Genomic DNA, 16,259 nt, shown 5'->3' on the forward strand with positions numbered 1-16,259 from the left:
TCCATACATTCCATGCAATACCAATCAAAACTCCAGCAAACTTTTATTTATTTATTTTTTATTTTATTCTTTTTTGTATTCGTTTATCTTTACTTTTAATAAGTAGGCAACAATACAAACACGTACACTTGAATGATGCCTACGTTCTGAAATTTTAAGAGGAACTGACATGAGACAGTCCATCCCTTCCACACTCCTTGAAATACCCATGCACGGGGCCACTAAGGAATGGGTTAGGATGAAGGCAGGGGCACCGTCTCCGGAAAGCCACCCCTTCCTCTCCTGGTTTCCACAACATATCATTGACCTCCTCTGTCACTCTTTACTCTCAGTCACCTTTAGCAAGCTTTTAAAATAGATATTAACAAGCTGATTCTAAAATTTATAAGGAAAGCCAAAGGAACTAAAACAGCCATGACTCTAAAAAGGTCTCCTTGGACAGATGGGTAGGAGCACGGGCAGAGAGGAAGGTGGGTGATTCCCCAGCATGGCTGGTGAGGGGTGAGGTCCTGGGATGCCTGCCTCCAATCCTGCTGGATTTTCCCATTTCCTCAGCCACAACCCCTGGCCCCGCACTGTATCTGGTTAGACAACTGAATCTGCAAAATGACCCAAGGCTCCAGCCAGTAATCAAAAACCTAAGAACAAACCAGAAGAAAACCAAAGGGTCTCTCAGCAGTTACCACAGAATGGGGGAAATTGTGCAGGCACCCACCCCCAAGCCCCCAAGTCTGCAGTCACTCGGCAAAAGAGCTATGACCTGGCCTTCGTCTCTGTCACCAGAGAGGGCCGCATGCTGCGCTGGGGGGGCCAAGGCCCAACAAGACACCACAGAGCCCAGTGCTAGGGTGACAAGGGTCCCTGCACCACCACTGGGCATCACCAGCCTCTCAGCACAGAGCTGTCGCCTTCTGTGATAACAAGTGAGATGGCAAGGACCCTGCAGGGCTGCTGTGAGGAAGGCGTGAACACACTTTGTAAAGTGTTAAGTCACACATGCACAGACACACACGAGCCCCTGTGGACTTGAAAAACCCCTATCTCATCTGAGATCAGCTCCTGAATAAGAAGGCAGAGATGAGGGGCCTGCATCTGGGGAGGGTTCCACTCACACTGGTGAAGGAAACAGCAGGCTGTGGCATCAGGAAGGCCTGCTTCCGAGTGCTGGTCCAGCCTCCTCTGGGGAGCAGCCCTCCCCACCTGCTGCACCCCCTCAAAGCACAGCCCACCGAGATAAGCTTTCTCAGGGCATCAAGATCTACTCCCCCAAGTGAGCAGGCGCCCAGGCTGCTGCCTCAGACAGAGCTTTACACACCAGGGAGAGTCTGGACCTGATTCTGCAGGTGCTGTAGAACCATGTCACCCAAAGTGTTTTAGGACAAGAGTGAGGGGACATAATATGAGGGTCTGGAATAAAAGGCTGGTGGCTAAGAGTCAGAAAGCCAGTGGGGGAAAGGGTGCAAAGAAGGTTCCAACTGTAAGACTGTCCTGTCTGAACAAGGCAGCCATGAGGTGGAGAGGAAGGAATGGGGTAGAGACTGAATGCAGAGTTGGGAGGATGTGGAAGCCAACAGGTACTGGAGGAGAGCGCAGGGCAGAGAGCTGCGTGTGGGGCATTACCTGTGCTTCTCGCCTTCCTCCTCCCCTTCTCTGAGCTGCTTGGTCTTTGGCTCCCCATCTTCCTTGTCCTGCAAAGGAAGGGAGAAAACCAGCTGCTCAAATGAACACTCCTCCTTCCAGGAGCCAGACAGCCTGGCCAGGACCAGCTTGGCATTCCAGCCTCTAAGCGGGGCACATGCCTGCTGCAACCGACAGGGCACAACGCTGGAGCCACGATTCCCACCCCTCAACTCCCTCAGCAGAATTTAAAACCCATGACCCTGGGCTTCCCTGGTGGCGCAGTGGTTGAGAATCCGCCTGCCAATGCAGGGGACACGGGTTCGAGCCCTGGTCTGGGAAGATCCCACATGCCGCGGAGCAACTAAGCCTGTGCGCCACAACTACTAAGCCCACGAGCCACAACTGCTGAAGCCCACGCGCCACAACTACTGAGCCCACGTGCCTAGAGCCCGTGCTCTGCAACAAGAGAAGCCACCGCAATGAGAAGCCCGCGCACCACAACGAAGAGTAGCCCCCACTTGCTGCAACTAGAGAAAGCCTGTGCGCAGCAAAGAAGACCCAACGCAGCCAAAAATAAATAAACTAAATAAATTAAAAAAACAAAACAAAACAAAACAAAACCCATGATCCCAGCCCAGGCCCAGACCAGGGTGGCCCTCAGACAACACTAGCAGGAAGAGCTGGAAGGTCTTAGGTGGTGAGAGATGATGCTGGTCAGTGCCGCAGAGGGTCCATGCTGGCAAGTCACCAGCCACCCTCATGCATCGGGAAAGATGGGGCAAAGAGCAGTCACCAGCAACGAGAGCAGCACAAAAGCTCAGGTCTCCTGACCGCCACCCCCCGCCTTCCAGGCCAGAGGCCTCTCCAGAAACACCTATTTGGTTCCCTTTAGGAGCAGCATAACTCAAATTAGGACCAGCTTGTAACAAGTTCACTCCTGCAACGTATTCAGGGGCACGGAGGGAAGGGGAATTAGTTTGCAGTTTCCATGGGAAAAATTTCTAGATCTGGTTATCTTCCTCTTCCTCCCTTCCCCACCTCTTTGTAAGTCTAGAGAAGCCATGTTCATCTCAACCCTGACAGAGTATGCTTGCTCTCCAGGTGCGCCGAGGGCCCAGCAGAAGGACACCCCTATGCTGCTTCCACCTGCAGCAGGAAACACCTTCCTGGGCTTTCTTCCTTACCATGTGACCACTGCAGTTGGATCAGACCTGCCTGCAGACAAACGAACATGGAGGGCGTGCGCTGGGTTTGCTCTCGCATGCGCCCACGCCCCCAGTGTCTGTCCTGAGAAAATCTGGGACAGAGCCCTGCCTGGGGTCTCCCTGCGTGCCAGGGCTGGCCCTCCAGAGGGGATCAATGTGCCCCTGATAACTGGCCATGACCTGCCTTTGACTTGCTGGAGTTTGTTCCAAGGAGACATTTGGAAGCCCCTGCCATGGGGGACCTGCTGCAATGGAGAAAAGAACGTATAAATTATAAGTAAAATAGCTGCTTGTACCACCTCTCCTAGAGGTTTGTTTATGTCACTGACAACGGCCTCCCCGAGAGTGGCATTCGCATTATGAGTCACTTCCTGCCAGTGTTCGTCGTGGAGACCCTGGAAACCACCAGACTGCGCCATTCGTTGGCCACACACCTACGGGCAAGGAGACCACCCAAACCAGGCTTGGAGTCCTGGACCAGAGAAAGGTTTCTGTGATGTGAATAGAGCAAGATGTTCCCCTGGCTCTCTCAACCCAGGGCAGCTCAGTCTCCTGGGGATGAGGCAGCAGGAACGACAACAGCTACATGAGTGAGGTCAACATGGGTCTGTGGGGTGGGTAGGGGGCTTCCTACCTTCCTACTAAGGGGTGGGCAGAATTTGGGTGTTACAGGATGGGGAGAGAGGAGCAGGAAGGGCACTCCCAGAGGGGAGCAAGCTTGAGCAAAGGCGGGGTGTGGTCTGAAGAACACACAGGTGGTTGGAGCAGCAGTCAGGGCACAGGTGAATGCAGGTAAGGTTGTCAAGGGGTGGGGCCGATCACAGAGGGCTCTGGCCAGTGTTCTAGGGCAACGGGAGCAGAGCTGCTGGAGGAAGGACCAGAGGCCTTTCCCAAGAGCCTGCTGACAGGCTGGGCAGGGAGGCCCTGGGGCAGAAGCATTTGTTTGGTGATGGCCAAAGAGATAAGGGGAGCAGGCGCACAAACGCTCAACTGAGAAACAAGTTAAGGCTCCCCACGTGGCTCCCAGGCTGCATGCACCTCTCCCTGACAAATGCTAGTGATCACATTAAGCCAGAAGCCAGGACATGGGAACTAAAAGCTCCTTCCTAATTGCCAGGCAGTGGACTCCCTGATGGCCAGAGGTCCTGCAGCAGGGGAAGAAGGTGGCAGACACCTCCCCTTGGTGAGAAAGGACAGAGGTGGAAGAGCAGCAAAGGCTCAGCTTTCCCCCGAAGTGGGCTGACGGGCAAGCCCACAGGAAGGCTTCTTTCCATGAGGGCCCTGTTAACCTGGGCCAGCTGGAGGTAGAGGTTGGGGACCGTGGAAACAGCCTTTGGGAGCGACTCCTTTGCAAACACCATGCCCGTTCACAGCCCCTGAGCAAGGGCAAACTCAGCGGCACAGCTGCCACCACCCTCCTGGGGTCCCAGAGACACTCAAGTGTCTCGGCAAAGGCCAAGTTATTCATTAATAAATGAGAAAACACTCAATGATCTACATGACATTTTAAAAACATGCCCCGCAGTCTGGTGGGCCATGCAGACTGCTGAGGTTAAGGAAGACCCCAGCCTAGGATGCTGTGCAAGAGCAGGGGCTCAAGAATGGTACCCATATGTGCATGGAGCGGGAGCCAGTAAACAAATGAACAGGCCACGTAAGTGCCGGGATGAGGCGCGCTCCAGGCTGCCCACTCAAAGGCAACTCAGGTAGCACGGTGAGCATCTTTGAGCAGGGAAATGGCTTTGGGGCAACCCTGGCCTAGGTCACAAGGCAAGACTTGCACTGCTTGGGTCAGTGGTAGGAGGCACTGACCAGTTTCATGGCCCACCCAGCCTGAGAGACTCGAAGGCCCTCAGAACTGGAGGGCTCACAGGACCACCGCCTTCCGAGTCCTCAATTCAACCCATGGGGGAAGCTGGCAAATGACCGCCACGGAAAGGAAAGATTTTCCCAAGGTCACAGAATCTGTCAGTGGTAGCTGGGGTTCTGGATCAAGGTCCTCCTGAACTCTTGCATTCTTGCCAAGGAGACGGGAGAGGCTCTTAGTTTCTAAAACCAGCTCTGAACCCAGTCACCTCTCGCATGCTCCCCTCACAGTTCAGATTTGGCCACGTGCATTCAGACCAGTCACAGCCAGCCTGGGCCTAGGTCTAAGCCCTGGAGGACACCCACGGGAGTGCAGGCAGGGCCCGAGGTACACAGCATCCCAGGGAATCTAGAGACATCTCACCCACCCCCAGACCCTTAAATGTAACTCGTCGCCTAGCCCTGCCTACACACACCCTTCCCCAATCTCCCGCCTTTCTCCCTCCTTCCAACCCCATGTTCTATCCCACCCCCATAGGTCCCCACCACAGCCAAGCCCATAGCTATTCCCCCCACCCTTGCCTGCCGCCAGCTACCCCCTACACTCTGGAGAACACAGCAGCCTGCTGCACCCTCCTCCTCCTCTTTCTAATCCATCTCCCCTACATCTCTCTCCACCTTATCCATCCACATGGACGGAGGGTGTCCTCTGCTCAAAGCTCTCATTGGTCCCCATACCCTCAGGAACAGCATTCTCCTCAAGGTGCAGCCTCCCAAGGCCTCAGCACTCTCCCTGTAGCCCATCCATACTGGCCTCGTCCAGAATACCCTGACACCGGACCCTCTGTCCCAAATCCTGATCTGTCCATTCTGATCACCCCTAACAAAGCCCACCCTCTGGCCAGTTCTGGACTCCAGCTCAAAGGCTACCTCCTCAAGGCAGCCTTCTGAGGTTCCCAGGCAACGGGCTCCGTCACTCCTCTGGGCCCAAGACACAGGCCTGTGGTCATTCCTACTCATAATCAGGCCTCTGTGTCCCTTCCTCAAGTCCCTCTCAGTGTGGGGACATCTCCTAGAGCTGGCATAGCCGTGAGCCTGGACTACATCACCTTCATTAACTCTGTGCTAACTTAACTACTACTCTCTCCACCAACTCCAGAAGAGCCCAATTCTTAGAACACTGGTGGCTGGAGGGCAGGAAAGCCAAGGCCTGGACTGGGGTCCTCCCCACAGCCCGCTTGCCTGTTACTGAAGGTACCCCACATTTCTGACCCCGGCCCAGGTTTCCACACGTAGGCCCTGCCCCTGCTCTCACCTCCCTCAGAGCCCACAGGAGGAAGGGGCCTCTGAGGCAGGACTTCAGGGGCTCTCAAAAACAGCCCTGCTCCAAACAGAGCCTGACCGACCTGTTTCATAATGTTTGAAATCCTTTTGCCAGGAACAACACTTTTACAAATAAAATTAGCATTGTGCAAGATCGGTGTTATTTCTTCTTTAAATATATGACAAGACTTCATCTTGGCCTGAAGTTTTCTTTGTGAGGTTTTAGGTATGGGGCTCATTAGATTTTCTATTTCCTCCTCAGTCAGTCTTATTATATTGTGTCTTTCAAGGAATATCCATTCATACTGAATTTACTTGCATAAAGTCGTTTATAATAGTCCCTTATTATCCTTTTTTTTTAAAAATTTATTTTATTTATTTATTTTTGGCTGCGTTGGGTCTTCGTTGCTGTGCGCAGGCTTTCTCTAGCTGCGGTGAGCAGGGGCTACTCTTCGTTGCGGTGCACGGGCTTCTCGTTGTGGTGGCTTCTCTTGTTGCGGAGCACGGGCTCTAGGGGCACGGGCTTCAGTAGTTGTGGCACATGGGCTCAGGAGTTGTGGCTCGTGGGCTCTAGAGCACAGGCTCAGTAGTTGTGGCACACGGGCTTAGTTGCTCCACGGCATGTGGGATCTTCCCGGACCAGGGCTCGAACTTATGTCCCCTGCATTGGCAGGTGGATTCTTAACCACTGCACCACCAGGGAAGCCCCCCTTATTATCCTTTTAATGTCTGTAGGATCTGTGGTGATATCCACCGATACTGATAACTTGTGTTTTTTCTCTTTCCTTATTAGACCAGCTGAAGATTTATCAATTTTGGGACATGTCCAGACTTGGTGTTTTTTGTTTTGTTTGTTTTTTAAATTTTTTGGCCACGCCACGCGGCATGCAGGATCTTAGTTCCCCGACCAGGGATTGAATCCATGCCCCCAGCAGTGGAAGTGCGGAGTCCTAACCACTGGAATTCCCAAGACTTGGTGTTTTAACTCTGTGTTTGCTCCTCAGTCCCCTCTCAGAAGGAGCCCTCACTAGCTGAATGCACCTGCCTCTGGATGGTATACACAATGGGGGGTGGGGAGATCACTCCATACTTGCTGCCTGAACGTAGGGCGACTACCAGAAGTAGCTCAATTAACCACCAGAAATGTAGAAAAGCAGGGGGAGAAGGGAGGCTGCTGCATCTCCTCCTGCTGACCTCCCCACCCAGGCAAAGACAAGGGTCCCTCTTCCCTAGTACCCCTGGACCCCTCTGTGTGCTGGGTCTGCCTTAGGCACAAGGATAAAGGAAACAAGAACCCTGCCCACAAAGAGCTCAAGGAGCAGGTTTAGACAATGGTAACTGTGCCAAGAGTGAGGAGGAAAGCTTCATTCAATGTTTTGTATACTTGCAGAATCGGCAAGGAATAGGTGTTGTCAGGGAAGGAGGTAACCCCTCAACTCAACTCTAAATGCCAAATGGGGACTTGCCAAGTGGCTAAAGAAGGCAGAACATTCCTGGGAATGGTAATTGCCTGGCAGACATGAGAGCAGAGCAAGGGCACTGTTAAGACCTGCAGGGCAGACCCAGGTGGCTGGCTCACCCAAGACTGAGGGGGTCAGGAGTAGAGGGGGGCTGGCAGGGTCTTCCTCCAGTGCTCTGGGTGGGCCGAGGCTGATGCTCGGAAAGGCACTTTGGCAGCCTGGAGCGTGGGTGGTGGGAGGAGACGGAGACTAGAAGCTAGGTGAGATGCTCCACTCCCAGCCTGGACCTGTCCCTACCTGTTCTTTGTGCATATGCGCTGGGGAGGGCGGTTAAGAGTAACTGAGGGCCGGGTGGGTGCCATCAGGGGCAGATGTGCTGAGGCAGGGGCGCTTGCTTTGAGGGGACAAGGAACAAGCCCCTCCCTCATCTGAAGAGGAGCTGCTGCCTGGGGCTCTCCCTTCCAGAAGAAAAAGAGGGAGGCAGGAAAGGGTTAACAGAGAGACACTTCAACTTCTGGGCTAGGTTCCTCCCACCATGAGACCATTGCTGAAGCAGCTGGAGAGCCAACAGAAACTCACAGGTACAGAAACACTTTCCAGTGCCCAGGCAAACATGCCTCATTAGCTCTGAGTATGCCAGGGGTACTGTCCATGGAAACAGCCCTTCTGTTCAACAATCAAGAGAACAGGCTCCAAACCCTAGTTCCCTAAGAAGAGGTGAAACTGGCCCCGGTTTGAGCCTTTCCAGTTCCAACTTGGCCCAGGGTGGGGAAAAGTCAAAGAGACATGGGCACAGATGCCAGGAAGTGGGGAGCAGGAAGGCACTGACAATGCTGAGGGCAAACCTGGCAGGTTTCACAGTATCACCCTGTTGCCCATCCTCAGAGCCAGGGCAGCCCCATGTGGGGCAAAGGGACCTCCTGTCGGGTGCAGCTGCAGCGGGAGCTGTGCTCCAAGGGCACTTAGGGGGTAGGGCAGTCACCCAGAGTCTGACTCACCCTGAACATGCAATGATAAGCCCTGGGCCGAACACCACCACGCCTGGGCACAGAAATTGCATGGCTCTCTACTGCCCAGAGACCGGGGAAGGGGGTGGGGAGGGGAGGTTCCAACAGGCAGCTTGGGCGGCAGGGCGCCTAACTCTGGGCCCTGGCACTCAGTTTGCTGCTACGATGACCTGGCCGGTATGCCCACTGCCCGCCCAGTAGGCAGAGAGATCCTTGAAGGCAGATGCTTGTCTTACCCACCTGTACCCGTGGGCCTGACACCGCCTACAGCAGGCACAGCACAGTGGTTGAGCTCATGGGCTCTGGGTGGGAATGTGTCTGGCAAGCCCGGCTCAATTTCACCTTGCTGTGTGACCTTGGGCAAGCCATTTAACCTGTCTGGCCTGGGTTTCCCCATGTATGAAAACCAGGACTATCATACCAACATCATGGCACTATTACAAGAAAGAAATGACCAGGGAGGAAGGAGGAAGGCCTGCGGCTTGGGTAACAAGACAGCAGACCCTGAGGGGCAGTTAGAATCGGGCCAGGGCAAGAAGGGAAGGGCTGCAGAGAAGCCACGAGGCCACAGGGCCAGACTGCTGGCACCTGCAGAGGTCACGGGAAGTTTTCACTTTCATTGTTTTCACCAGGCTTTCTCTGCAATCCCGAGATGGGCAGTATTATAACATCTGCTCCACGAAGACGTCAGAAGACATGTCAGACAATCTGTGCAGGGGGAACAGGTCTTCTGATTCCCCGTTCAGTGCTTCACCAAGGATCAGAGAGTTCAGAAGGGGAGGGTGGGGACTAACGGCCCAGAGCTGAGAGCCACTGCTCTCCTGTGGGTGTGGACATTCCCTAAAGGCTTGTGAGCGGAGAGAACAAAGCGCAGGGAGTTGAGGGCTGGGAGAACAGAAAGGGAGCGGGAGATAAGGACTTCAGATAAGAGCCGGAACTAGGTCAGTGGCGATGGGATAGAACAAGGGGGTGCCTGAATGCTGCGAGGGGACAGGGAGAAGTCAGGGACGACTGAGGTCCTGACGATGACTCACTGGGAGAATGAAGGCGCCTTTAACAAAAAAGGTGGCAGTGCTTAGGGGACTAAGAGAAAGGGTGCGGCAGCTTTCAGGATGACCAGGGTTGAGGCTTAATGCCTGGAGTCTGGCGAGGGCCAGTGTGGACAAAGGCTGAGGTTCCAGTGCCTGTCAAGGTGTCCGCAGCAGCAGAAAATGGGCCCACTCCTCAGCAGAGGCAGGGCTGGCCCCACCACTGATACCCCATCCCGAGGCCCAGGCAACGGCATGCAGGCCAACACATGGCCTCGCCCCAGATGACTGCTGACGTCCTGCGTGTGGCAGGCTAGTGTGGGGAGGTGGCCCCAAGCCAAGTCGGGTCCTATTCTTGCCACAAGTGCAACTGGGGAACCAGTAGTGCTCGAAGGGGGTGGCAGATAACCCCTCCAGCAGACTATTAGTCAACAAATATTGACTGGCTCCCTCCTGCTAGGTACTCCACACTGGCCGAGGAGAAAAAAAGAACAAGTAGGCACCTAGTGTTCACAGACCAGGGTGTGGACTCAGCCTGGGTCCGTGGACAGGATTCCAGAGGTCCATGATCAGACACACACACAGGCCAGGTGTGCAAAGGCTCATTTTTCTGGAGTAAGAATCCACAGCTCTTCAGATTCACAAGGGGGTGATGACCCAGAGGAGGAAAGGGAAGGTGACAACAGCATGGTGGGGAAGGAGGTTCTTTGGGTGGCACTTGAGGTATCTGGGGAGGCTCTCCAAAGGAAGTACAGTACCACCTGTCTTGCATTTTACTTTTATTTTTATCTTTTTAAATTAATTAATTAATTTATTTTTGGCTGCGTTGGGTCTTCATTGCTGCACGCAGGCTTTCTGTAGCTGCGGCAAGCGGGGGCTACTCTTCATTGCGGTGCGGGGGCTTCTCATTGTGGTGGCTTCTCTTGTTGCGGAGCATGGGCTCTAGGTGCGCGGGCTTCAGTAGCTGTGGCACATGGGCTTCAGCAGTTGTGGCTCGCGGGCTCTAGAGCGCAGGCTCAGTAGTTGTGGCGCACGGGCTTAGTTGCTCCGTGGCATGTGGGATCTTCCCAGACCAGGGCCTGAACCTGTGTCCCCTGCATTGGCAGGTGGATTCTTAACCACTGTGCCACCAGGGAAGCCCTCTGTCTTGCATTTTAAAGGCTGAGTGGAAAGAGGGGCTGGGGGATGGGCAGCAGAGGGAACAGCTATCACTGTGAGTGTGCAGAGGCTTGCTAGGGCCCTTCCCCTGCTCCCACATCCCCTGCAGGAAAGCCTTTGGAAGGTCACACTGAGGGCAGAGCAAAGACCAGTCCCCTCCTTTCCTTCATACACAGTCAGCCTGGACCAGTTCCTTTGGGCAGCCAGGCAAGACTCCCAACTCCCATCCAGACACCTGTAGGGGGCACTGTGGTTTGCAGGAAGCCGGGCAGCAGGACTGGACAGGCCGGACAGTAGGAAAATCACTCTCCACTGCTTACCAATGGTGAGACCGTGGGCACCTGCAGGACCTCTCCGAGGCTCTTGCTCCCTCCCCTGTTAAAGTGGGGCTGGTGCTATGTCACAGGGTGTTTGAGGATTAAACAAGCTAACTTGGGGTCCACCATCTGGTGCAGGACCCCCCATGACACCCATTATGGGAAACAACCTGCTGGCATCCTGGGGTGTTCCGAGTCCTGCCATCCATCAGCAGTGAGCCTGACTCTTGCTGCATCCTCCTGGGGAACCAGATGTTCCCTCTCCTTCCCCCGCCACCACCTACTTGCCTGACCCCTCAATATCCTTTTCTGATAGTGCTTCTTTATTTTCTGCCAAGTTTCTGTAAATGACAAAATTTAATTTTTAAAATTGAGACTCAAATTAAGAACGACCTGTCTGATTCCTTCAGGGGCCCCAGGCTGGAAGAGCAGACACCACATCTGTGAGGCCTCCCTACAGAAACCTTGTTCTGCACCCACCACAAAACTCCACGGCAGCTGAAAGACGGTTGGTAGGTTGCAGCACTTTCCCCTAGCTGTGCGGGCTGAAGGTTACACCCCTTTTTTAGCAGAGGGCATTCTTCCCAGGCAGGCCTTCTAATGATAACTGTCCCAGACATTTGATTTTACCTGTATTTGCCTACAAGAGATTTTGTTTGTCACCTGTCTTCCTGCCTAGATTCAAGCTTCAAGAGGCCTGCCTATCACTGTTCCCCAGCACCTGGCACATGACAGCAGGGAAACAATAGCCAATGAATGAATTGACAAGTTGGGGGGAGGCAGGATGCACATGTTAATTCCCCCGCTTACAGATGAGGTTCTCCTCCCCAAGTTGGTTGTCTGAGCCTCCAAACAGCGCCCATGCCTCAGGCATCACTAGGCTTGTGATGTTGGACCCTACACTCTTTCCGTCAGTTTGAGGAGACAGACAACTGGAAGCCCACTTCCCTGCCTCTACACACACAGTTCCTTTTACCCTCACATCTGCTTGTTCACCCCTAAGCTGTCTGTTCTATCCTCCCCTCTGACAATTACCCGCGCCTCTGCTTCTTTCCCGGAGAATAAGGGCAAAAATCTCAACCGTGCCCACTCCCTAAGAGAGTGGTAAGAATCAAATCTGACTAGGTTCCACAAAATTAGAAGACTTTCCAATAAAAGGTGAGCTCTGGCGAGGGCTGGACCCAATTGTTATTCAACTCTGTTCTACTGTATTTCCTACAACAGCCGTTATAACAGTATGCCAGGCAATTGATTATTCAATTAATTGAAATAACATTTTCATTAATCAGCATAAAAATTTAATAAGGACAATACCGCTTTCTCCTTTCACAGATAAAACTGGAGGCCCAATGTTGTTACTATTAAGTAACCCACCCAGAGTCACACTGCTTGGGGTTGCCAGCGCCCAAAGGGTAGCGTGGGCCCCATGCCTAGGTGGCTCCCCCACAAAGCCCAGCCCTCTGCTCTGATCCTACTCCCACCCGCCTCAAATACGCAGGTGGTCTCACTGGCATCTAATGGCACTCAGCATCACATCACAGGGCTGATATCTCTTCCTGGTGACATTTCAGAGAGACATGACCAAACCATCAGGAGCCCCAGATACAGACATTTCTGGGCCAGGAACTCCAATCCCAGGAAAGCACCAAAGGAGACAAAAGAGCAATGTATGTAGAGGTATTCACAGTTGTGTTTCTCGTAACAGGCAGAAGTGGAGCCAGGAGGTAGATGTGACCTGCCGGAAACAGTGAGGCAGGCCAGCTGCTCACTGAAGTAGCAACCTGATGGGCACCACCGTGAGACAGAATAGGACTATGAGGGGTGTGGAGCCCACACACGTAACCATGAGTGAAACCACGGCAACACCTGACGCAGAAGGGTCACAGACTTCACAGGCTCACACAGCAAGACTGTGGGCAGTGCTTCTTCCGTTTCCTTTAATTCTGTTGTCAAAATGACTTAATAACAAAATGATTTAAAAACAAGAGTGACACGAGGAACCCAGCTGCCTGTGGCTCACTGCTTGACTGTACTCACACCATAAACAGACTCTCCTGACCTTCACCTGGCTCAACAGGAAAGCAGGAAACCATGGGTGGCCCTCAGGCCCAACACAGCCCAGTCAATGTTTAATGACCTTTCTCCAGCTTAGAAAAAAAAAAAGCAAAAACTAAAAACCCAGCATTGCTGGGGAAGAGGAGGACAGACTGAGGCCTGCACACACCAGCGTCCCTGTGCACCCAGGGACAGGCCCCGCAGTCACACTACAGGCCGAGGGGCATCCAATCAGGCCAAACATCTCCTGCTGAATAATCAGCGTGAAAAGTTCAGTTAAGAAATTAACTGATGGCGAACGATGAGGTTACCTCCCCTACCCTCACCCTGCCCCACCATTTCCCTTTTGTGGAAGGAGGGGGAAAACGTCTCCCCCGCCACAAAGCAGAACTCACAACCACCAGGACTTCCTCACCATGCTAGACTCACGGCTGAAACAAGAGCAAGAGAATCCCAATGGCAAATGATAAGGTCCCTGAAGCTCCCCTGCCCTGGTACGGGACAGCCTCACGTGGCACTGTGGGGGGAGTTGGCCTGGAGCCCCCTCCCTATCGCCTCACAGGGGACAGCCAGAGTCACCAGGCACGGGGAATGGGGGGCCCAGACGATCAGTTGTGGGGAATGGAAGAGCCACCCAGAAGCTCAGGTCCTGCGGACACGCCGCTGGTGTCTGACCCTCTTCAGATCCACCGGGCTGAAGAGCAAACAGGCCTCCCCCTTGCACCTGAACTCTGGCTGGTAGGCGGGATTCTGAGGCGGAGTCCCAAAGGGAGGTCCCAGGGAGCCTCTCTTCTGTGTGTTCACCACCCCTGGATCCAGTGGAAGCAGCAAGCAAGGGCCTGAAAACCCCAGTGAGTGGCCCCTGAAATGACACCCTTCCACACCCCCCCACACACACCTAAGCACACATGCCTGTTCACAAGGATGCTGGGTGCCCCCAAGCGGTTCCCCAACAGCCACCAATAGGACAACATCAGGGCTCCTGTTACCCACATCACACGGCTGGCTTATTAAAAGCCTGTGACCGCCTAACATGAGCAGCTCTTCTCCACGTGGACAGGTGTCAAAGCAACCCCAGTCCATGCCTGAACAACAGATTTGGAAACTTAACTGTCTTAGTAGACGTCACACACAGTGAAGTTGATCTTGCTGACATGGCTGCTGCCTGCAGACGTTTAAATAAGCCCCTGAACTCCTCCCAAAGGGCAGGTCTGCTTTTCCTTCAGAAAAACCTCAGCCCAGCCAACTCCAAAGTCCATGTGCCTGCCACACTGCTTCATTTCTTCATTCGAATGTTTACAGAGTGCCTCTGGGTCTTGTCATCTGGCAGACAAAAAGGTGACTAAGACGTGACTGCTGTCCTCAGGGACTTGAGGGGCAGGTGAAAGGGGAAGCAGACAGGTGAACGGAGAGTCCCCACACAGCGAGGCCGTGAATTCCTGGGTGCTAGGGGAATGCAGAGTGACTAACAGCTGAGGGGAAGACGAAACCTCAGCTCACCTGGAGGAACACTCAAGGCAGAGCGGGCATGGCAGGGAGCGCCGGAGTTACTGGAAGGAGTGGGTGTACTGAGGCTGGGCCTTGTGTCCATGGAGAGGGCAGAGACCCCCAAGGTGCACCTGGAGGAAGGACCCAGCATGGGAAGGCCTGCCCCATGGGCTACAGACTTTATCCCATGAGCACTGAGAAGCCAACGAAAGGACAGGCAAGGAGGTGGCAAATATGTGCTGAGAGTGTTATTTATAAAGAACATTCAGAAAGGGCCAGAAAGGAAAGTGCAGGGCTCACTGGCTGAGGCCACTGGAAAAACAAGCCACATATGGGTTCAAAAAGCCACCTGCTTACCCCCCAAGGATGGCAGATGGCAGCTGCCTCTGAGTCTGTCTGGAGGGACAGCCCCTTCCAGCTGCACGGTGCCATGCTGTGCTCGCAAAGCTGCCCACACTTCACTCAGGCACACAGGGCCTCTCGTCCCCACAATTACCCTGGGATCAGGCGTTATCATCCCGCCCAAACGACGAGGTTCGGAACAACTACGGAACTTACTCAACGGTTCACAGCTAATAAAAGACAGGTCAGCATTTAAACTGAAGTTTCTGATTGCATCATGCTTCCAAAACTCAAATAAATAGCCTCAAGGCTTGGGTGTGCTTTCTGCACAGTAGCCAGAGAAGTGTGACCATGTCCATTACCAAGTGAGAAAAGTAACAAAACCATAAACTGTTAGGGCTGCAAAGACCTCAGATATCATCCGGTACAACATGAACTAGATCCAGTGGCCCAGGGAGGGTGTTAGAAATCAAACTGACCAAATCAGAATCTTCCAGGGTAAGACCCAGGAATCAATGTTTCAAGAGCCTGCCCACTCCCAGGTCATGATTCTACCACATGGCCCGATTGAGGAGCTTCTGAGTCAGACCACATCCCTCCTCTCAAAGAGGCTGACCCACCGGAGGAAGTGACCTGTACGATGCCACCCCAAGCTGCCTGAGTGCCTACTGTGGCCACCAGGGTGGGTGGGCTCTGGATCAGAGCAGGCAGGATGAGAAGAAACACAGAAATCTCTCATACAACATAGACATCCTGAGGGCCACAAGAGACCCAAGTAAAGTACAGGACAAGAAGGGCAAGAGCTAGGGCTAACTAGACCTCAGGTCTCTGGACTTCAATTTGACTGGTATGTTGTCTATTTTACCATGTTGCCTGGAGCCATGGAGGAAGGTGACTGGAACTTCAATTCCCAAGTCATTCTATGGGCTGCCCAATGCCCACACCCCTCCCTCACTTGGGAAGGCTCCACGTGGAGCCTCGAGGGAGGAAGAGCCAGCTGCAGGCTATAAAGTGCCCCCCACTCACTGTCCCAGCTGTGGGGAGGCGCCAGCAGCACAGACTTCTCTCTGGCGGCACTGGTAGCAGAGCAAGCTGCAGTGTCTAGTACTTGAGAGCGAGCCATTTTCCTGTGAAATGCTGGGCTTCTTTCTGACTGCAAACCTCCAAGGTAGGCTCTCTCTTTTTTCAAAAATGAACAAACAAACCAGTCAGAATAGATTTCTGTTGCTTGCAACTAAGTACCCTAGCTTCACGTGACCACTTACAGCAATAGCCTAACAATAATTATGGGCATCACTTTAAGCATTCCAAGTTTCTTAAATTCCCTGACTCATCTGATCCACAGGGAGACCCTGGATGCAAGCAAGGCAAAGGTTCTGATGCCTAGCTTGCAAATGGAGAAGCTGGGCTCAGGGTGTAAAGTGTTCTGTGGACTTGGTCCCAGCATTCC

At 53.5% G+C, this 16,259-nt stretch overlaps 1 protein-coding gene across 1 annotated transcript in view; it reads right to left on the reverse strand.

Annotated features, from left to right (window-relative positions):
* CCDC12 (coiled-coil domain containing 12) overlaps nt 1-16,259 on the reverse strand; it is a 48,124-nt gene that overhangs the window by 13,616 nt on the left and 18,249 nt on the right. The window contains exon 2 of the mRNA XM_059939460.1: nt 1,621-1,688. Within this exon, the coding sequence (XP_059795443.1) occupies nt 1,621-1,688 (68 nt within the window). The remainder of the gene's footprint in view (nt 1-1,620; nt 1,689-16,259) is intronic.

The sequence above is a fragment of the Balaenoptera ricei genome, chromosome 11 (genome assembly GCF_028023285.1).
Source record: "Balaenoptera ricei isolate mBalRic1 chromosome 11, mBalRic1.hap2, whole genome shotgun sequence".
NCBI classification, from domain to species: Eukaryota; Metazoa; Chordata; class Mammalia; order Artiodactyla; family Balaenopteridae; genus Balaenoptera; species Balaenoptera ricei.